Below are 23,495 nucleotides of genomic sequence, written 5' to 3'. Positions count from 1 at the left end.
ATGTGGTAAAGACAAGAGTCGCTGCACAATGTCTAGTTTGCACTGTTCTTGGGTCTTGGGAAGCAACCTTTCAACATTAAAGAGGACTCTTGGATGTCATCTGTAAAATCCTTGGAAAGTACAGTTCTTTTCGACAGAAAGTTACGTTTTCTTAGTGTCACATCCCACCATAAGGGGAAGGAAGAGGTCTTGCTTCAGAGATACCAAAGGAAGCTATCATATGCAAATAATATGTGTGGAATTAGGTCAGTAAGGATGCAAAAGCTGAGACAGACTGAATTTCTACAGGAGTTGATGTAGCATCTCCTGTTGAATTTCCCAGCGTAGGATTTCATCCCAGACACTTTGGATGTAGTAGCTTGACCATTGTGCTGGTCTGTCATAGCAGGGCCAGTGGCATAGCTATGGGAAACATGAGGTGCACTGGTGCAGAAAATGCACTCCTGGGAGCCTTGAACGAGGCTGTACATGGTGTCTGTACAAAGCTTCTTCCTTTGTGCAGTGCTCTGCATGCACAAGAACCAGTGAGCAACAGGGCAGGGAAGAGAAGAGAAGGAAAAGCAAAGGAAGGGTGCATCAAGATGTTGTTTTATGACAAGACTTTTTTGTCCCCTAGAGTTGTACTGAGTATGCAGGCCTGTTTTTGCTGAAGCTCTCGTATTGCAGAACTTCAGGTCCACCAAATAAACTAGTAAGGAGAGTGTTTTGAAGGCAGTCAGGGTGGGAGGTGTCCATTTAGAGTAAAAAGTCCATGAGCTGAGGAAAGAAATGTGTATGCCTGCCACCAGTCCTGGGGCTTAGCACTGAAGTTTCTGGGCAGCTTATACAGAATTTGTACTGTGTATGGGGTCAGTTTCTGACCTTAAACAGTACAACTCTGACATTTGCTCAGCAGTTGGAGTAAAGAAAAGTGAACTGTTGAACACCGTGCAAAAGCACTGAACTGTAAAGCAGCATCTCCTGTTCATTTTCCTTCTGTTGGCCATTTTGTCACCTGGTTTTAAAGCCGAATGGGAAGTGGATATTCATTGCTCACTTTGCTGGACTTCCTGGATTCCAAACTGAGATGTCTGCATCAGACTTCATCAGAGGTGTTTTCAGGCCTAATATTAAGCTGCAAATTTGAAGCAGTCTCTTCTGTACTTTCTGCAACTGCGTTTGACGGCAGGTTTTTCAGAACAGTATTTCTGATTGTACAAAAGGTCTCCCACTTGCTTCAGCTAAGTCATCCTCAGTTTCCTAATGAAGTGGTTTTCAACTGATTATGGCTTACATGTTGTCTACCTTATTTAGTGATTCTTGACTGTTGCTTATTTTAAAAACATTCACACTCACTTCAGTTGCAGCTTTCTAAATCTAAAGCCTTTTCTTTTTCCTAAGACAGGAAGGTTGCTACCCTTTTTTCAAACTGAGTACATGCTCAGTGAGGATGCCATCATTCATTTTATCGCTTTGCAAAAAATGATGCCTTTTTGGAGGCATTTATTTATTTTAAAAATGACTTTTTTTTTTTTTTAAGTAAACCATTTTTTTTCCCATGCAAAATGAGAGCCTTTCACTGCATGGTTTTTTAAGGTTCATTTAGATTCCCGTTCTTCAGAAGATGTACAGTTTTTGAATTTGGCATGCAATGGCCTGAAAGTTTCTTCCCTGTATCCTATCTTATCTACAGCTTCCTGAAGGGAGGTTGTGATGAGGAGGGGTTTGGCCTCTTCTGCCAGACAACAAACAGGACCCAAGGAAACGGCCACAAGTTGCACCAGAAGAGATTTCTATTAGACAGTTCTTAAGGAAGAACTTTTTCTCTCAGAGAGTGGTCAGGCACTGGAATGGCTGCCCAGAGAGGTCGTGGAGTTGCCGTCCCTGGCAGTGTTCAAGAGGCGGCTGGACGAGGAGCTACAAGATGTGGTTTAGTGCTTGTGGTAGCAGTGGTGATGGGAAGACGGTGAACTAGATGATCTTGCAGGTCTTTTCCAATCTTGTGGTTGGAATCAGGGATCCAAAAGGAAAAGAGTCATCCCCTTCTTTGCTCATAAAGTAGCATGTCTTGCAAAGGTAACATTTTTCCAGTGGCGGCAGCTGTATTTTCATTTTACTGATAGCATCTTTCTTCTGGTGAACCAGAAGCTTTGCATTGTATTAATATTTATATTTCTCAGTTTGGGAGCAGAAACTGTATGTTAATTATAGTGGGATTGGTATATGAAGGGAAATTGCTCATTTCCACTCTAAAAAATCCCTTTAATCAGATTATAGCGAACACATGTTTTCCTGTTATTTTTTTTAATCCCATAACATCCAATTAATTTAGTTTAATCTCTTTCATCTCATCAAGCTATGTATCTTCCTCGTGGAAGGGTGGAAAGTAAATTACTTTTTACTTTGGAAAGTACTTTTATTCAGTCACAGGCAGCCTGTTCCTTATACCAAGTCTTTATCCATAGTCTTTAATGATAAGCTTCAGTTTGGTTACTTAATATTTTATGATTACAAAATTAGACTTGCTAAATGAAACCGTATGCTGTGATTTCACCCATTGGCTTCATGGTTTAAAAGCATTAACCCATGAAATATCCTGTTCTAGAGAAGATTGACTCATGAAGGTAAAGCTCAACCACTGCAAGTTGCCTTTGATAATGTAGAGTATTTGGAGGGTTCACTAATTCCTTGCTGCAGAAGCTTTCTTGCACTGAGCGTGCTGACTTTATTTGGTCAGAATAACTGATTAAGTGATGTTAAACTGTTCAGCAGAGCACTTATGTCAACACTCAATGGAAGCACCTGAGAACTCTCCGTTAAGTGAATAGTTTATTTGGGCATTCATATATGAGCAGGTGCTTAAGAGCAAACCAGCTTTCCCTGTTGCAGGAGCCTTCTGATGGTAAATGGTACTCACTGTTAGTCAAATCAGTTCAAATAGCTGCATCAGCAGCACATATTTGTCCTCTATTACTGGCACTTTGCTGCCTTTTGGGGTCTTTGTTGCTTAGCAAAATAATGAAATCAAGTACTATAATGCTACATGAGTGTTTGGATCTTAAGTTATTTTACAGTTGAGTGAGAAGTTTTGTCATTGCGGCATTAATAGTGTTGTTATCATTGCTTTTAGTATTATGGGACATCATATTTTTTTGCAAATGAGAAATTAAAAGCCCTAGCAAATTAGGTTTGGGATTCATCTGCCCTAATTAGATACCTTCAAGTTAGAATTTCTCAGTTTGAAGTATTCACCATAGACTTTTCTAATCAGCATAGACAAATAGGCACCTCTTGAAAGTGGTTCAGGTCTTCTTAGAAGACGACTTTGCAAATGTCTCTTCTGTGCTCACTGGAAAGAGATTGTAGAATGGCTGGTTCCATTTTAGCCCTCCTTTTAGGGCAAAATAATCCCTTATTTACTGAGTATATTGTGCCTGCAGAAATGTCAGTGGCAAACATGAATACTAAATACAGGTTTGGCTTTTTTTTCCATCTTTCATACGTGTGTTTCGATTCCCCACTGGTCACAGGGTCTCAGGATTTCCTGTCAGGACCCTGACTCACTCTGGTTTTGACTCAGATTGGACATGAATGTACTAGTGACCCCACAGAAAACCACAAACTGTTACAAGGTTTAAGAGATGGGTACTCTAACCTTAGCCTTAGAGTGGAGCGTGGAGCCACTGTAGGTAGATACTGCTGGCCTGATGACAACATTTGGTTATATCAATACCAGATGTCTGCTAAAAATTTAATTTTGGAGACTACTATTGTGAGAAGAAGTTGGCTGTTCTGTTTGTTTTACCTTTGTTTATGTGTTTCACCTTTCATTTTTTCTAATGTGTGGAAGTTCCTCTTTGTTCCCAGTGAAGGAGGTGTTGATTCGGTGAAGCTGTCAGAAACGGCTTTCCGAAAAAGCCAAGCTCAGGGTTACAGATTTCTCTAATTGGACTGTGAGGTAACTGTTGTCTCCTAAAATCACAGAATCATTCTCTTGCAGACTGTTTCAAATAGTTGATACTAAGCATTGGCATCAGCTTGAGGGCTGGTGATGTGCCTGGATATGGAGTCCTGTTGTGCCATCACCTGTAGAGGCAACATCATCACTCTGCCTCCTGACTCTTGGCTCCTGTCAGAGTTTTTCTGCCATTACTTTCTCCTTATTTCAGTAGGGGCTGAAGAGAGGGAAACCAATGATGTCACATTTGTTTTAATTATTTTTTTTTTAAAACTTCTTCTTTTTCTCTTTCCTGTTTCCAGGATCACAGGGGAGTTTTCCTTACGTGTAATATGATGCTGAGAGTACAGAAGGTCTCTGCCTTTTGCATAGACCCTCCTGAGCTGTGGGACAAGCAGAGGGAAATACTGGCTGGGCAAAGGCAATGAAGCCATGTGCATGCATGGGGCCAGAAGAGGTTCACTGCCCTCATCCCAGCCTCCCTGCAGGCACTGCTGCACTTCCCACCAACCCCATCACAGGTCATGTTTGTATTTTAAGGAGTCACTACACATACTGTTGTTCTAATCCAAGGCTTTGATGACTGCATGGCAGTGAAATAAAACACGTAACTTTCTAACAGTATTGGTTTCCAGAAAAGCCAGTCACTGACCCATGACTGCATGCTTTTCCTCTCCCTGCAACCTGCCATGCTGGGCTATGAGCTCAGTTCTCATATGAATGGGGAGCCCTGCACAAGTCAGCGGAGCTGACTCAGGCTGATAACCTCTAAAATTGGTGTATCTAAGAGGCTGAACAGAGGAACATGCCGAGATTTTATTTTCACTGAAAGAGTTTTCTTTTGACCCTATTTTTTTGTATCAGTCAGATGATACCCATTCATTACTATTTGCTTCGTGCGGTTCTGAATGCACTGGCTAACTTGTAGCTACATTTTCAGCACTTACAGGACTCTCCTCTTTATCGAATGCTGAATTCAACTTCACCAAAAGTAGCTTACCCTCTAGCGTTTTTGACTTTGTTATTATTCTCTTATGCTATTATCTAGGCAAGCGGATTAGTTAGTCTGTGTTTCCATGCAGATATTTTCCCAGTGTTATCAGTGATTCATTTAATAGAATTACAGGTAACACTGACAGGAGAACAGTTGAAAAACCATGACTGAATGCTCAGCAGGAAAATAGACAGTCCAGTGCTTTTTCCTACACCGAGCTCCACCTCAGGTAAACTTGGATCCCAAGTCTTCTAGGACTGAGTTGGTTTATCAGCGGCTGTAACCTCAGGACAACACCACGGATTTTATTCCGTGTCTCCTCTATTTTGTCAGGATGGTGCCTGACCTCTAGTGGCAAGAGGTGTCAGTTGCTCATGGATCCCAGAAGGGAGCAGCAATTTGCCAACATTGAGGTGATTGTACAGTATGGGCTTTTGTTGGAAAATGAAAATCAATGAATGTAATGAAAAATATATTAAAATGGGATATGACGCCAGATATGGATTAATTTGTAATAACCTGTCCTGGAGGCAGAGGTTTACGACAAAACTTTCGGATTCCATTGCTGGTGATAGTGGCAACCTTTTGTCCCAGGTAACAGTGAGAGGGAATAACCTCATGTTACACCAGGGGAAGGCGAGGTTGAATATTAGGAAAAATTGCTTCTCAAAAAGAATGGCCCAGAGAGGTCACTGGAGGTGTTCAGGAACCATGGAGATGTGGCACTGAGGGACGTGGTTGTGGGCATCAGAGGGATGGGCTATGGTTGGATTAGATGATCTTAAAGATCTTTTCCAGCCTTAAATTCTGTGATTCTTACTCAAGACCTGCAAGAAATGCATTTCCTAGAAATAGGCTTTGTGTAGGCAGCTGATTTGTGCAGTTCTGCTCAGGCTGTTTGGTTCCTATGCCATTTCCAATGCAAAGGTCTGTTTTAATTTTCTGTGCCTGCAATCTGCGCAGAGCAGGGCACAGCAAGGAAAGCAAATGACTCATCACTTACACTCAGCATCCCTCTATGGTACACATATGCCTTCACACCAAGACAGCTGAAGAAGAGAAGGAGAAAAAAATGTTGTGGGGAGACCACCCACCTTCTCTCCATCAGAAGACTTTTCTTGGTCATTAGGGGTTGATCTTTGTACTGGACTCACTCCAGCTGATGGGGAGCCAAACATTTATTCTAGGAGAGGAAATAGCAAATGGGGATTGAAATATAAGTAGGCACTGAATGTATAAAGCAACTACTTCTGCATCATGTGTACACTGACTGTACATTTTGGCAGACATCTTCAGAAATGCCTGGAGTAGTTCAGCTACTCATTTGGGATACTACTCAAGGGTTTGTTTTCCTAAGTGTGGGTCGTTACTGTTTGAGGAACCAGACTTATCCCATGCTTCAGACTGTTGTATTTGGGCTAAGGTGACAGCAGGTCAGCGGTTCTGTTGTACCTGTCCACATGATGCTGAAAGGACAGAGTATTCAGTAATGCCAAAATGTAGGTATGGAGCTTTTCCCTAAGCCTCTGCCGTTGATCACCGTGAAAGCAGCAAACTAGGTTAGCTGGATGCATTGTCTGACAATGGGGCTGAAGCTTTGTTCCTAAGTGACCTTCCATACCTAGGACTGGATGTTCTAAAAAGACTGAATAGCCTCTTATCGCCCTACGCCCTACTTCAGCGGTGAAGCAGGAGCACAGCCAGGTTCAGCCCTGCTGTGCTCAGAGCTGTGCGGACTATTAGCAAGTGACACATCTCAGCGCTCTGCTTTGTTTCTTTACTGAGATGTTTGTTACCTTTGACCATTCCAGCTGAAAACTGTGGCACAGATACATCTACACACACTTTTTCCAAAGAATTTTGTCACCATAATAGTCACTGCTAGATATCAAATGTAACTGTGACTATTTCTATATCTGTTTCACATTATGTCACTGAATTGTTTCAAGGCATCCTGCAAGCCGTGCTAAAGGAGGCATTTTATTAATATGTAAAAGACCTTATGTAGACTGCTAGATTTTCAGAATTATTTGTTGTACAAGCAGTTAAATATTCACAGAAAGGGAAGGCATAAATAAAGAGAACTTTCATCTTGCAGGCTCATAGAAGTTGTCATATGCTGTGTTTGTGTTAAATGGTAGTACTTATTCATATAATTAATAGGTCTCATAACATCTTATCTGATCTGGACTGTGGGAAGGGCAACATTTTTGAAGCACAAGTCTCTGCCTTTGTGGGTGCTTGGCTAAGCCCTGGCCATGGTGCACCTCACAGCTCTAACCCTTGCCAGCAGACAAAGGGCCGCCAGGGCGGTACAGTAAAACTTCATGCCCTTCAAGTCCAGCTCCCCCCATCCAGGCTGTGGACAATTGGGAAATTAGTTGTCTTGCCTTTCTTTCCTTCCCTGTTCTTGTGTGTGGGGAAGGATGCCAGGCACAGCAGCTCCTCTCTGCATGCTGTGAGACATGAGCGTCAGGCACGGTCCAGTGGACACTGGCATTGCCAGCAAAACCCATCCTTTGGCAACAGCCTGGACACCTGCAAGCAAACAGCAGTTAGGAGCTCACCTCATGCTTGGGCAAGAGATGCTCTCACGCTGTGAGACTGAAATTATAATCCTTCCAAGTGGATATAACCCCAAATGACTCCTTGCTTTTGACAGCATTTCCATGTGGATATTTGGGGAGTTGTTGTTTGTGTAGCTTTTGTGGAAGCCAGATATGAGTGGCCCTGCACAGACTGGTTGTTCGATGGAGTCTGAAATAGTCTGCATCCTTTAAAGAAGAGAAAGTAGGCTGAACTGTCTCATTAGCAGTTCAACCCTGGTAGAGATGGATTGTTCTTGGTAATTTACTCCTTTTTTGCACTGTTCTGCCTGTGGTAACGTGTGAATGTTCATACTTGCCATAATGGAGGTCATTTGTATACTAAGCATCTGCTTTTTGTAATGTGAATAATATCAATATCCCATGTGTAGTGTAAATGTCCCCCCAGCCACTGTTAACCTATTAGCAGCTTCACTTGTAGGGCAACAGCAGGTGGTTTGGGAAATATGGTCAGGAAACAGGGAGTTCATAAGCTTGGATTCTGGATAGATTTCTCAAAAGAAAAGCAACTTTCACTGCTGCTCTGCCAGCTATCTCAGGTCTCAAATTCCACCTGAAAACCTGCTCAAGCAGCTCCCCCATTATCTCTTTTCATATCTTTTATGCTAAAATAACACTGGAATAAACTCAGAATCAGTTATTAGAGAAGTGAGTATGTGGAGCAGTACTGCTACCAGACCCAGTGCTTGCTCCTATTCATTCTTAAATCCCCCATGCAGATCATGTTAATTTTCCAAATTTCCCATGATTTTAAGGAAGTACATGTGTAATAGAATATAATTTCCATCCACTTTCAGTGTGAATAAAACTAGATAGGTGTTTCGCTCTGAAAATTCACAATAGACCCTCAGTAGCATCTTATGAATTTTTTAAAGCTTAATTTATTCCCTTCATATTTAAACCCATGAATTACTCATTACCTAGCACATCCTTCCTCCTGTAGGCAAACAGCAGTAGTTGCCGCATGGTTTTAAAATGAAAGCTGTTGAGATAAAGGTGGGTTTCATTAATGAGTTACTACTGCGATATTGCACCACGGGTACTCACAGCGTGGTTGGAAGTGACTTTTATCAAAGATTTCTCCCATTTATCAGAATTGCATGGCTGCAGATGAAAGCAGATCAACTTCATCTCGTCTGCAGATAACTTGGTTTGTTGTTTTTTTTTTTTTCTGAAATGCTCTTAACAACAGTAACTAATATTTACTTAGTGCCTTTAATCCAAAGCAATTTACAATTAATTTTCATAGCTGTCTTGCTTAAATAATGATTCTGGAGAAACCAGGCTGATTGCCCAGGATTTGCTTCCAGTGCAAAGTACTGTCCTACTAATCATCACAGATTTCATTCAGTTTTTCAATATAAAGACAAATGTTGATAGCAAATAAGTTGCAGTCTGAAGCTCTGCTGCAGAAACTATGTAATAGTGACCACATGACACTGGCTGCTCTGGAGGTACTGCAAGCTCTCTGCTCCCTTTATAAGGAAAGTAAATAGAGAACAGCAGTCACACTGAGCAATAGCAGTAGTTGTAGTCTACTTCTCCAGTGAGACTTTGCCATTGCCTGTATCCTTCCCTCACTTCACACAGTAGCAGAGCTGTGTTTGTAGGGCGGGGATGAGCTGGACGACTCCTCCCTGAAGGCTGTTTAGAGAATTCAGGAGCGAACAGTAGCTCTTTCTCTCCTCTTTCCTCTCCTTCCTGCTACAAATCTATGCTATTACCCACACTCAAAGTGTCAAGGACTGAAAACCAAATGTTTAAGATCTTTGTTTATGTTTGATGTAGAGGAGGAACTTCTTAAGCACTTCTTGGAGCAAACGCACCCTTAACTTCTATGCTCCCACAGTAATGTGATTCAGTATCAGAGTCCATTCAAAATAAAGTGTATTTCTTAAAAAAGAGATCTGGGAGATGCCCTTGAGTTACACTTTCCTGCTGAAGTAAAAAAAAGGAGTAGAAATTTCCTTTGCAGTAACAGCAGCTGTGATTTTCACATAGCCACCTGCCATCAGTACCCAGGAGCACAGGAGAAACACCAAGGGCATGTGGTGTGGCTGCAGGGTTGTGGAGGCAAAGGGAACACTGCAGAGCCAGCAAAGCAGTGCAGGGTCTGTGGGGCAGATCTGCCACTCGTGCTCTCCCAAGGCCTGCGCCCATCCTTAGCAGTGCTAAGACCTGTCGAACTCCTCGTCAAGAGCACTGTGCTTTGAAGAATTTTTCCTGCAATGGCAGTACTATGGAAATCACTTGGATTACAATTTTATTGTAGGCAAAGCTCTGGTTTAATATTCTCGCACTTGCACAGTACTATTAATTAAATGTACCTGCAGTACAAAAGGCATTATTTGTGTTAGCATCAAACACTGCAGATCATATTTCTGGCTGTACTTTATGACTCCTTAACATAATTCAAACTCACCTCTCTCCTACTCAATTGTATGTAGCTTCTCTCGAACCCGTTAATAATTTCAGATATCTTCAGAAATCAATTGGAATTTAAAATCGTAGTACAAAATGAGAAGCTCTTTTACTTCAATAACTCATGTATCAAGTGTATGATTAAAAAGCTTTCATTTAAGTAGTCCCTTTAAGGACTTAACTACAGGAGGATTCATACAGAGGTGAAATTAATAGGATATTCCTCGTTAATCCTGCAGCTCAGTTTTCACTTGTTAGAGATGGGCAAGGGAATTTATCTTCAAAGGTCCTAATTAAGTAAAAAAGTGTTGGCAAAGGTGCATGTAATTACATCTTTTTGTAACATCAGAACTTTGCTTCATGATGGGTTTAGAAACATGATCTTATAAATAGACTCTTTTTGCAAAATTAAGTAACCTCTTCCCTACCCAAGCAGAGCCCAAAATCCAACCAAGTAGCCAAACCCTTAAAAGACCACCACTTGGAAGTTGTCAGTGGTCACAGTAGGCCCTCATGAATTTAGATGTGACACAACAAATGAAGAGTTCATAACTGAATTCAAATAATTAGCTATTAATCATTGCCTAATCTTAATTACCTGAATCCCTCACATCCTGGCCAGTCATAGAGTCATAGAATGAATCCACTCCTCCCTGGGCAGCTTGTTCCAATGCATTGCTACTATTTCCGAGAATAAATTTTTCCTAATATCCAACCTGAACCTACTCCAGTGCAACTTCAGGCCATTCCCTCTTATCCTATTGCTGTTACCTGGAAGAAGAGCCCAACACCCACCTTGCTGCAACCTCCCTTCAGGCAGTTGTACAGAGCAGTAAGGTCTTCCCTGAGCCTCCTCTTCTCCACACTGAACAATCCCAGCTCCTTCAGCCTCCTCCCATTTTGTAGGCAGGGAGCCTCGGGCTTTCCAACTGTGCTGTGGGTTGCTGAAAGCAAGCAAACTCAGAAGAGGCCTTCCCACTTGTCTCTGAAGAGCATTCATTGGGTGCTTTATGGCTAAGCATTGTTCATGGCAAAACTTGGACTCTTGGGATCAGACTTGTGTAAAACCTGCTAGTTAGCTGTAAACTGTCATCTCCAAAGGGAATTGGTATCTCCATTGAAATACTAATTCATTGTGCTCCTCTGTGGTGGTTTCCTGAGTGCTGGAAAAAGATGATGATATACAACCTAATTTCACTGCTAGCCATTAGCCTCCTCTCCGACTGAATTTGAAGTTTTGAAAAAGTAAATGTTTTTTTGCTAGTTTGTGTGGATGATGCACCTTGACAAGGTCCTAACAAGGCTGCAACTAAAGCACTATCCAAGTTATTTTCAGAGAGTTTTGTTCTGACACAAATGACTCGGGATGCTCCACTTAGGAGTGTTAACAGGGAGTAGCTTTGCTGTCTTAAAAAAAGAACAATCATAAAAGTGCTGGGGCTGAATGCTCGTTGGAATAAACTAGAGTCTTTTGCATCCAGGCATGTTTTTTTTTTAAAAAGTCATGTCCTTTATCAAGTTTATCAGTCATTTTAGTAATAGCATTGACGGTCAATCCTAAAGACATTTCTATCTGCATGCCACAGTATTACACCACACTGAAATAGATAATGCAGTTATATTTCCAACCCAGCAGCAACTTGCCTCTGGTACAGAAGATTAGGAAAGATGTAATGAACTTGTTGTAACTTGTATAATTTAAATGCCAGCAAGTAGTGCTAGTCCCAGGGAAATGTGATGTTTTTGACAATTCCCCTAGATACATTCAACCCAGCAAGAAATGTGCATCCTGAGTGGAAGTGGTAGTATAATGCCATCATTGATTACTTTCATCCGAGCAAATGGTGTACTGTCATTTCTCAAAGCCTGACATTGGAATTTAGGGTTCTTTGTTTATTATTCCCCTTTCACTGTTCTACTCCAGGCTCTACCTTTATAACCCTGTGGAGATCACTTCTGCATGCTTCAATTAGATAGTCTTACATTATATTACTTACTAGCAGCATTTTTTTAATAAAGAGGAGTTACTAACTTGAATGCTCTACTGCCATCCAATAAAACTTGAATAGGAAGGGAAAAAGGAATTGTAAAAGGATCAAATGAACAAAATGCTTCATACTTCAACAAGTGAAAAAAACTAAAGATTTTTCTTCTGTAAAAGCGCTGGAAGCTTTTAAGAACTACATCTTCTATGTACTCCCTGTGGGTTTCAACATAATTTTGCTTTTATATACTCTGAAGAGCTTTCATTTCGTGAAATGAATGCAATTCAACATCTGTTCCCTGCAAAATATTGTAGACCAACTGGTTTAGATTATTTCATTTTGCAGAAATAGAGCTAAAGCACTTTGTAAAACTTATTTAACTGGGTCACTGGGTCATAGTATTTAGTGCTGCTGACTTGTAAAATAACTGCATTTTGCTAAAAAGCACCTATGAAAGACTTTTTTTTTTTCAGTAAACATGAGATAAGGAAAGTTTGTAATAGGTCACACTGGAAAATGAAAATATAGTCTCCATGGATAATGCCATTTGTAAAATGCACCTGTTTTGCTTGATGTTTTCTCTCTCCAGGTGTATTTGAATTGCAGTTTTACTTCCAAGCTCTTCCCAATTGACAGTATTTACTAAACATACTTTGATCAAATTGGTTAAATGTTTTATATAGAAGAGCATCTGCAGATATTGTCTACTTGAACTTCAGCGGGGCCTTTGACACCTCCCCTACGAGGAGGAGCTGATGAAGTGTGAAGTCAAGCCTGAAGCCCTCGGTCTCAGCTGATATCAGGGCCCGTCTCACCTCTGTGCCCCTAACAGAAAAATGAAGGGACAGCTTGTAGGTCAGTGGTCCCATTTCTTCCCACACTGTTGCTGGGGTTTCAGAGGCTTTGCCTGACAGGGGGGCATTCTGTCCTGCCCCTTGTACTTCCATGACAATTAGGCAGCTTCTCGGACATGAGTAATGAGAGTTCCCCTGCCTCTTTCCTCGTGCACTGGGGCACAATGTCTCTCATACAGCAGGGTGGATGGTTGCACCCACTGAAGCCTCCTGTGATGTGGGAGGAGACTCAAATGGTGCAGGACAGCCAGGCTAACCCAAGCTACTATTACAAAAGGCGGGCAAAGTTTTCTTGAACAGCATATTGCTCACAAGGGTGCATATGGTCTGAGCACACTGAATGTCTGCTCTGAGAAGCTTAGATGCTACCCTGCCTGTCTCCAAAGCACTGTGTAGCTTTGGTGTCTGACCCCACCTTCCTGCTCCAATCAAAGCACTGCTCAGCATTCATGGGACGTTCTGTTGAGCTGCTTGTGGGCTGAGCCGTCATACTCTGAAATGGAGACATCTGTTGGTTTGAAACTCCTTCAGGGCTGAGAAGGTGATTAAGAGTAAGTAGTGTGTGCTGAATTTGAACGTGAATTGAAATTCAAGTTAAGTTCCTAAGCAGCTTTGAGGATCTGTGCCTGCGCTCACAAAATGCAATTAATTAATGACTAGTTGGAGACCCTCTAGGGTTCTACGATCTTTGAGGTTTCAGTGTGGCATCTCCTCTCCTTAGCCCACATACCATGCTCTGAAGACGTTGTTATGCCAAGGAAGGAGGCAGACACATTAACTAACTCTTCAATCTAGCACAATTCTATATAAGCTATGGCACACTGTGGCTTGGCAGTAGGGAGCAAGACTGGTTGCTACCAGACCTTACATACTGATAATTGCTAGGACATTGCTTAAGTTTTCCTAGTCTGGTGATCTGTGGCATCCAGCTTGGATTGCTAAAACTGCTGGACATTCATTAACACAATTGGAATGTCATTAATACTTTTACCAAGGATTTTACTCTGTAAGTGTCCGCATATGGCACTCCAACAGTACTCAAGAAAATTAGAAGTAGCAATTCCTGGAAAGAGGCATTTATTAATGGTATAATGCCCACAAGTGTCACCAGATGTTGTTCCTTATAAAAAGGCTCTAATTTGGCACTTCTCGCCTTCAGAAGGAACTTCTTACAGAGCAGATGTCACTTCTAATCCTATCTTTCATAGGGGCCCATGCCCTGTTAAAAATGGCATGCCAATTTAGAAGTAGGCATGGTGCCATTAAAGCAGATGGTTATGAGCACAAGTTGTATTGTAGAACTGGTGTTTGCAGAAATGTGAATGCTGGGATTGAAGCCTACGCAAGGTCATCAAAATGTTACTACCCAGGAAAAATTCCTTCTAAGGTGGTTTGATACATGCCATTCATGCTTTACAGCTGGTAGAAAATGGATATCAGTATCATCTATATGGTTGTTCAAAATTTTGGGCAATCACTGATGATCTCAGGGGCCATTCTAGCAGCTGAGTACATTGGAGCATTGATTCTCTCTTTTGGCAAAAATGCCACCAGTGCTTGGAGCTACTCCATCAGTGCTTGAGGACTGATGCATGTGAAAAACTACTCTGCTGGGCAATGGAGAGGTGTCTCTGGATTTGCATTCACTCATCCTTATCTGTAAGATAGTATGACTCTGTACCAGATAAACATCTGAAGTAAAACTGTGATTCTGTCCTGAAAACCACATGCTTTTTTGTTTAGTATAGAGAGTAGCATTTTTCCTGAGTCGTAGACATGGTCCCCAGTATGCAGTCCTACTGCCTCAGCTCCACATTAGATACTCCACCAGGGTGATTGTGGCATGGGGTGTTTCTTGTCACTGTGATCAGAGTTGTACACTGAACAAGGAAAATTTGCAGGGATGATCTGTTCATGAATAACCTTCACATTCTGGACTCTTTGCCTTTGATAGTTCAGCTCCAACATATGCCAAGATATGACCCTTTCAGAAGGTTAATACATCAGTTTTTCCAGCCCATTTTAAAATCAGCCAGTGATGGGCAAAGCTACCATCAACATACAGGCAAATTTGATATAATATTGGAATTCTCATCTTGCCTGGTAGTGTTGTAATTTTTTGCAAGAGCCCGAATATGATGTGCTATATGATCCAAAGTGTGACATAGTCAGAAAATTGCCTGCAGTTTCCATTTAAACATGTAGAGGTTTTATTTTATGTTGAAATTTTCACTTTGTCCAATGAAGCTGTAACACTTCAGTAGGGAGCAACATGTAACTCCACTCAAGTAAGAAATTCATTTAACTGGCTCCTAAAATATGTATTTTAATTGTTGACGTGAGGTGAATAAATATTGAAACAAGAAGGTGCATCAGCAGAAGGCTGTATTTTTCCTATCTGTTATGTATGAAGGACACTGAAGTTAGGTCAGTGCCTCAAAAACTACTCTAAATATCAAAAACTTACAGTAATCAAAACCAGTAAAAAGGATGTTTTAAATTCCATGTGAACGTACAGAATTGGATTATCCATTTTATTTTTTTCTACGGAGTCAGTTACAGAAATGCCACAAAGCCCGATTGTTTCTACCATACTATTGCACACCTGTAGCTATGGGAGGTGATAAACACAGCCAATCAAACCAGTACAGGAAAAATTGTTCTCCTACCTTCTGTGCCATGAAGAATTGTTCATATTTATGGTGAAAGAACAAAAAGAGAGATATTTATTCATGTAAACATAACTTTTATCTGTCTAGCTAAAGTCATAGTATAGCTTGATTTGGAAGGGACCTCCAAGATCATCTGATTCCAACTCCCTGCCACGGGCAGGGTTGCCAACCACTAAATCAGGCAGTAGCTTAAGTTGCCCAGGGCCCCATCTAGCCTGTTCTTGAACACCTCCAGGGATGGGACAACAACAACTTCTCTAGGCAGCCTGTGCCAGTGCCTCATTACCTTCTCAGTGAAAAATTTCCCCTTGACATCTAATCTAAGTCTCCCCTCTTTTAGTTTGAAATCGTTCCCCCTTATCACTGTCTACCCATGTAAAAAATTTGTTTCCCATCTGTTTTTAAGCTCCCATTAAGTATTGGAAGGTATAAGCAAGATCTCCCCTGAGCCTTCTCTTCTCCAGGCATATCAAGTCCAGGTTCCCCAGCCTGTCTTCATAAGAGAAGACATGAGAAGTTAAAACGTTATTCTTCCCAGTTTGCCTTTCATCAGCTTTATAGGCAGTGGACTCTTCAAATACATTTTGGTTAATGGAGTTAGGGCTAAATTTTGGGGAGTATTTAGGCTCAAACTGCAACCTAAAACCAGAGCTAAGCTATCAGATCCAAATGAGGATCATACAATTAAGGCCCCAGAACAAGACAAGTTATTACATGTCAACTGGGCAACCTGGTCTAGTGCTTGGTAGCCCTGCACACAGCAGGGGGGTTGGAACCAGATGATCATTATGGTCCTTTTCAACCCAGGTCATTCTGTGATTCTATGAACAGAACCTCATATGTTGTCTGTGTTAACACTAACATTGTCATTGTTCATCAGTGCTGGTTGGATTCATCTGAGCTGTCCAAAAGGTCATGAGATCTGGAGAAGCACCGCACTCCCTCCCCTGGTGGTAAAGGGTCTGTCCCAGAGATACCATCTACACTGCAGAGACCCAAACCCACCTGAATTGGGAATCTGGCAAACAATGAAGATTTGGCTTCTTATTTGAATGGCAGTTATCAAGCTCAAAATTCACAATTTGGGTTTCTGTTTTGAATATTAAGACTTTTGACAGATCAGCTTTTATAAAGGCATGTAGGCATGAACAAGCACTCTCTAAAATGAATATGGTAAGGAAGGTCATTACTAAAACACCTGTGAGCTAGAAATATGTAATGGGAAAAAATACTCCATATAAGTAATCTAGGTTTAAGCATTGTTTGAGCATCAGTCCTTATGCAGCTACTTGTTCTGGACGGAAGAGAAATCTGTCACCAGCTTTTCCCTGATCTATTGCCCATTTGGACTTGGGTATTGGAAACTATCGGGAGCTGGCTCTCTGCAAAGATAAAATAACAATCTGGTAATTTCATCTACTATCATAGCATCGTAACAACACAGTCTCCCCCAAGGATCACAGTGTACCACTTGAACAGTGGCACTGCTTCAGAGCCATACATTCAGTTGTGTCTGCTGATGACTACACTGAGAAGCCTTATATTTAATTTTACAGTGTTGAGCTATAAAACACTAACCCACTAAGCAGAGAAATAAAATGCTTACTTGGCATTGAAGTGCAAATCTTGTTATCCATCTATAAAAATTGCCACTTTATAGATAAAAGTCATAAATAAATAGTGGGCCTTAATTAAAGGATGGGCTTGTGTTCCAGTGTAGTAAAAGTGTGTCGTGCATTTTTAAATATCACCTGATTATTCACACTAGTTTAGCCATTTTCCTTATCAGAGCATTACCCATGGCAGTGATTTAAAATTTCATTTTGTGCTTGGAAACTGGGGCACAGAAGTGCAGCCTAGAAAAACTCAGCGGAACAATACATCCCAACATTTTGCAGGCCAAGAAAATTCATTCTAGGCTCATTCATCATCAGGTTTTCCTGAATGCTTTTTCTGCCTGTCTCTGCTGTTCCCTTGTTGTGTGAATTTTGAGAGTAGCTGAACTCCTTCATCCTTTTGTTATTTGTAAAGCTCATTGAGTTTTATGACTGGAAAGTGCTTTAGAAACACTTGTGATGTTGGATCGTTGCTACAACAACTAGACGTACCTTTGTTGTTATTAAACTTGGAGTCAAGTAGTGTGTAAGAGTCTCCGAAGGGCTTGATACTATCTTGGGTAAATGTTTGTATTTCAGTGAAAATTTATGATGCTAGCACGTTCCTGTCATCTCAGGTGTGATTGCAGCTGTGACAGGAGCTTGCAGCTCCATGCCTGCTGCCTGCACAGAGAATGCTTGACCTGCTGTGAAGAGCTGGAAATTTGCTGCGTTTCAAAAGGCTTCATGTAGCAGCCCACAAGACAGGGAGCAACAGAAGCAGCTGCACTTGTACTTTGATATTCCTTGGGGACCCGAAAGCATTGTCAGACAAACTATTTTTCTAGAAAGCACCCAAATCCTCCAACAAAAGCAGACTTAATTGCCACTGAGCAGACAGGAAAGCCATGGCTGTGAGGCTCCAGAATGCAGCCCATCCCATCGCTCTCTCCTCTCAAAACAAGACCTGCCCCTGCGACTTGGCCTAGTTCACTTCTTGTCAAATACAGAATTCCCCCCACCCATGCACCCACTGAGCATGTAATATCACCTAACATCATACCATGTTCCGTTCTGTAAGTGCTTCTAGAAAAGGAATGGTTCCTCCTTGTGGCGCATAAAAGAGAATCTTCCTCTTCCAAGAAGCAAGCTACTGCAGGGCAGGGTCAGTTGGTGAAGAGGACATAATGAGTTTAAGGAGTGCATACGGATAGAGTGTGGCTTAACCATCTAGGAACCTGTGGGATTTTGGTCATGGCTTTCTCTGAATGCACAGCCTACAGCATGTAGCTGTCCTTGACTTCACAGGATTATAGAATCGTTTGAGTTGGAAGAGACTTTTAAGGGTTACCTGGTCCTACTCCCTGCAATGAACAGGATCACCTACAGCTAGATCACACTGCTCAGAATCTCTTCCAGCCATGAATTCTGCATGCCTTCACTGGTGTAATGTTGTAGGCATGAGTGGGTGCAGTTGGGACACTCCAAAGTACTTTCAAGTCTTCAAAAACCTTCTCCCCTGTATTTTTTCACAAGCTCTAGAGTAGGATTCCTTGGGGCTCATAGTGAGGAGGTGCTGAAAGTTAGACTGAAGGCCTATAGCTCCATTAGATCATTAATACTCTTTTAAGTACTTTCCTGCAAAGTCAACTGTGCTACTCTGCATAGAACACAGAGTCTGCAAAAATAAAGGGTGATTTATACAGGTGAGCCCAGATAACTTACCAGGTGCTTCAAAGGCAAGCAAGGAATCTCCCTTGGTTCAAATAAAAAGCAGAATTAGAGGAGTAGGAGGGAAGAGGTACAGTACAGGGGTGATGTGGTCACCTGGAAACTCTTTATGCGCGGTACATCTGGTGTCTCTGTTCAGGCTCTTAAAAACAAGAAGACTCTGGGAGGGCTGATCCTACTGGCTCACCTGCTGCACATAATAGTGGGAAGCATTATCTGATGATAGACTGACAAGTACCATTTGATGAATAATCCTTCTAGTTTTCCCTCAAGAGACAAATTCCTCTGTGTAAATGGAAACGCTTATATTCCTCTCAGATCATGAGGAATATGTGTTTTTCTTGTAATTTTAGTTTCGTTTCTTGTTTGAATGCTATTTGCAAAGTGGAATCCAACAACGTGTGTAGTGAGGTGGAGCTGTCTTTATCCCCACTGCTAGGGGACAAGATGCTGCCTTGTACACGTGCACTCCTCTACCTCTTGCTGAGTATCGCTAGAGGTATGAAGAATGGGAGTTTTATGGTCAGGTCATAACAGCTCCACTCTGCCACTTATTCCTCTTCATACTTTCCCCTTTTCCAGTATGGTCCATTGGCTGCAGTCCTTCAAGATAAACCTGCCCCACTTCAGGCTTCTCCCACGGGCAGCAGCTCTGGCCCCGGGTCTTCTGCTGTGGGGGCTCTCTGTGGGCTGCAGCCTCCTCGTGGCTGCATCCACTGCTGCCCCGTGGGCTCCTCCATGGCTACACGTGGAGGTATGCTCCGTGTGATGCCCATGGGCTACAGAGGGACTGCATGCTCCTCCATGGGCCTCTCCCAGGCTGCAGGGAGCTGCTTCTCTGCCTTCCTGCTACACTGCCCTTCGGATTGCAGGGCTGCTTCTCTCATGCTTTCTCACATAACTGACTGTGCACTGCTGTGCCATGTTTTTTAACCTTAAATATACTTTTCCAGAGGTGTCACCATGGCTGTGCCCTGCGGTGAGGCCGCAGGGGGGAGCTGACTGCACCACCTCCCAGGGCAGCTGTGCCACTGCCTCACCGCTCTTTCTGAGAAGAAATTCTTACTTATATCCAACCTAAACCTACCTTGGTGCAACGTAAGGCCATTATCACTTGTCCTATCACTAGTTACATGGGAGAAGAGGCCGACCTCCACTTCATACTCTTCAAAGAGCGATAAGGTCTCCCCTGAGCCTCTTCTTTAGACTGAACAATCTCAGCCCACAGAGGAGGTGTGCAGCCCAGGGCATTCTTGATTCAGGAACCTGACCAGGTCATGTTTGTCAGCCTCTGCATCCACCATATCTTTAATCAGCAGATCCTGTGTGCTGTGCTTTGGATAGCAGAGGTGTTTGTAGCTAGCTGCACTCTGTCTTCGAGACCTAAAGAAATTCTTTTTTTTTAATAAGAATTTGTGTAATTTCCCTTGGCACTTCATTCTTCGGCAAGGGAACTGCAGATTTTTGAACAGAAATGTTCTCTATAATAAATTTCACATCAGAGAATAAAGGATGGGTATATGAGGTTTCAATTAAAGAGCATTTGAATTGTGTTTCTGCAAACAACAGGAATAGTTTCCTCCTCAAAGTTTGCCTTCTGTGATTTAAACTTTAGAACAAAGAGGCAAGGAAATCTTTGTTTTTTTCTACAAATGCTGATACACAAGCTGGTGGGGTGAGCGCATATCCAAACCAGCAGTAACTTTGTGAGGATGCAAACAGATTGAAGCAAACACTTCAATTTGCTTTAAGATGCCCCTGTCCTTGGGCACAGCTGCAGCTGTTACACTGACATGACTTTACTGAAGTCAGCGGTCTTTCATCAGCAGATAATTCAGCACATGGTTTTCAGTGGTTGTTACACAGGTGAAGAAGCCTTGTAATTTGGGTATAAAACAACTGTCTGTTGTGCTGAGGGGTTATTATCTGCTCATCGGTGCGAAGGTGATGAATGCTTTAGATTTTCCTGTTCCTCTACAGAGAAAAGCAGATTGTTTTGTTTGAATTTTTAGCATTTTTAACAATGAATTTTTTAACATTAAGTTAAGATATATGCAGGCAACCCTAAAGACACCAAAAAAACTTACACTGTTTTGTCGGAGCCAGAAGGTATATTCTTCCTTTATTAGAAAAGAGGGTTCTCTTTTCTAGCCTTCTTCCCTAGTGGATTTTCAGTAAGGATGCTAAAAAAATCTTTTTTGCACACGTATAGGAATCCTACATCTTAAGAAGACTGGAAACTTGAACATGCTGATTATTTTAAAAATGTTATCATTTCCCTGCAGGCAGTACATAAACAGCACTGTGTGATATTTTATCTTTTTTAAATAATGAAAATAAAAATTATAGTCATTTTCTGAAATTCTGTGTATTCCTTGCAACTACCTCTGCTCAGTTTTTCAAGCAAAATGTTCATCTTTTTGCAAATGTTCAGGTCCAGACATGCTGTAATCTTTTGCTTCTCATAGGCTTTCTACTCAATAGATAAAGAAGACACTCCAACTTTGCCTTTTTCAAATGTTAAGAAAAGATTGATATCCTTATATCTACAAGGAGCCTAGGATGTGATTATTCCCTAGATGGGAAATACAGGAGGAAAGCAAACCCATTTATAGGTTTTGAAAGAGCTCAATATGAACTGGAAACCTTGGCAACCCAAGATTCAGTACGGGAGTGTGATTGAAGTGGATGTGAGAGTTAAAGCAGAATTATTTTTTTGAGCTTTTCAAATGTCTGAGGTGATCTGGGGAAATACCTGTAGGAAATCTCTCCTGGGGGGTAGAGTTCAGTGCCTTGCACCACTGAGACCTGCTCTTGCCCTTTTCAGTGAGAGCCAGTAGCGCCCAAGTCTTAATATGAGGGCATTGGGTGGCTTCTGCGGCAACTACAGCGCCTCAAAAAATTGCTACACACATAGATTTAGAAACCTCTTGATTTTCTTAGGAACCTCACAGCCTTTAAGGAGCTAGCTAAAAACAAGTTTTATGTCCTTTAGAATCCAGCAGCCACCAACACCTAGCATTTAAATAAGTTGCTGGGAATTATTTCTATGTAGCCATTTGTACTGGAGAAAATCCATGAAATTTTGCCCAACTTGAAATGATATGTTTTTGTAGATTATAATTGCTAATACAAGCTCCATTTGTGTGCCACGGTTCACATACATTTTTTATGAACTTATAATTAGGGCATTTTTGGTCTCCTGCAGGTTCCAGCCTTGGAAATGAAGAGCAAACCACTCCTAAGGCATCTGCACCTTCTAAAGACATACCCAAGGGTAGCAGCAAGAGCGCAACACAGGTATCGAGCAGCACAGCGACTCCACGCAGGAGCTTACTTCCAGCACCGAAAACTGCCTCTGCACCTGCTGGTAGGTGTTCCAAACATGAGTACTTGAAATGTCATCTTTATTAGGCCAAGAAATATAGAAATTTTGTTATGATGCCATTTTACTGCTTACTCGATTAATTTTCATGCCATTCATGGGCATATTGCCACAGTGCTGATTCACTCTCCATTTACATAGGGTCTTTCTGAAATTCAGCAACACTCCTCTGGTCCATTTGGATCGGTTGTCCTCCTCTCAGCTTTCTGTGCATTCCCACCTCCTTAAAGACAGGGCAGTGCAAGAAGCAGAGATGTTGTTGACTCAGTGCAAGCACCGCTTAGCAACATCTAAGACATCGGTGTGTTCTCAACACTATTTTCATCAAAAATCGAAACTTCAGCACCATACTGGCAACCAGGATGTATGTATGTCACTGAGAGATTGAGGTACGTGGAGATAACATTTTAGTGAATAAAACAAACACCACTGTGTTTGTATGAAGGTAGTGAAGTAGGAGGTTATTTCACCTAAACATTACCTGGATTTGTTCCACAATCTGACACAAAGTTTCTCCAAAACCAGCGTGTTTTTCAGAGAGCTTTGCTTTGGTACTGCTTCTTGTAAGTTGGACTCTTGGAGCTGGGAAAGCCTGAATATGCCTGTATCTTTGTTTACCCCCTCAGTTTTCATGACTCTACGTATTTGCTCCTAGAAATAATCTGTAGTTCCAGTATCGCTAATCTTTCCTTGCTTTTCCACTGCATGTCCAGTGAAAAAGGCCGTATTATTATCATCCAATTTGAGGTCTCTTCTCTCCTAAGATTATCCTTCAGGTTGCATTTCTAATTTTTAAATGTTGGTCCCTAAAATGTTGTTGCTTCATAGATGCCTGTTTAGAGGAAATATTGTGCAGAAAGACAAATCAGACTATTCTTATTCATTACTTCCCTTTAGAGTGACAGTTAGGATAGACCACTCCATGGTGTAGGGTGTGGGATTGTGTATATCTAGACAGGGTGGGAAGGTTTTTTAAATAAAAGAGAGATTCAGTACAAGTGTGGAAATTCTATCAAGTTCTGATTAGATTACCAATTTAGATTCCAAAGTAAATAATTTTATAGAAGTCACCAGCCTTATCCAGTATGGCCCTCATTAGGCAGCATTTCATCTCTATGTACATCCCCCAGTAACACCCACTGCAAGTGAAACTGGGAAGGAAAAATCAGTACAAAATACTGATAAGGACCTTAAGCACTGAAAATTCTGGTCGCTCCATTTTAAGAAAAAATTGCTTGGTTGAAACACTCACAGAAAAGGGCTTTCTGCTGTAATCAGTGGCTTGAAGAATCTGATAGGGAAGATGAAGCTGAAA

At 41.6% G+C, this 23,495-nt stretch overlaps 1 protein-coding gene across 2 annotated transcripts in view; it reads left to right on the top strand.

The window, feature by feature from the left end:
- MTUS2 (microtubule associated scaffold protein 2) overlaps window positions 1–23,495 on the top strand; it is a 268,680-nt gene that overhangs the window by 179,749 nt on the left and 65,436 nt on the right. For both annotated transcript variants that reach the window (XM_085216075.1, XM_085216077.1), the window contains one exon: window positions 22,004–22,165. In XM_085216075.1, the coding sequence (XP_085072201.1) occupies window positions 22,004–22,165 (162 nt within the window). The remainder of the gene's footprint in view (window positions 1–22,003; window positions 22,166–23,495) is intronic.

This window comes from Meleagris gallopavo, chromosome 1 (genome assembly GCF_905368555.1).
Source record: "Meleagris gallopavo chromosome 1, MGAL_WU_HG_1.1, whole genome shotgun sequence".
In the NCBI taxonomy this organism is placed as follows: domain Eukaryota; kingdom Metazoa; phylum Chordata; class Aves; order Galliformes; family Phasianidae; genus Meleagris; species Meleagris gallopavo.
This window is presented reverse-complemented; position numbering and strand designations above follow the sequence as displayed.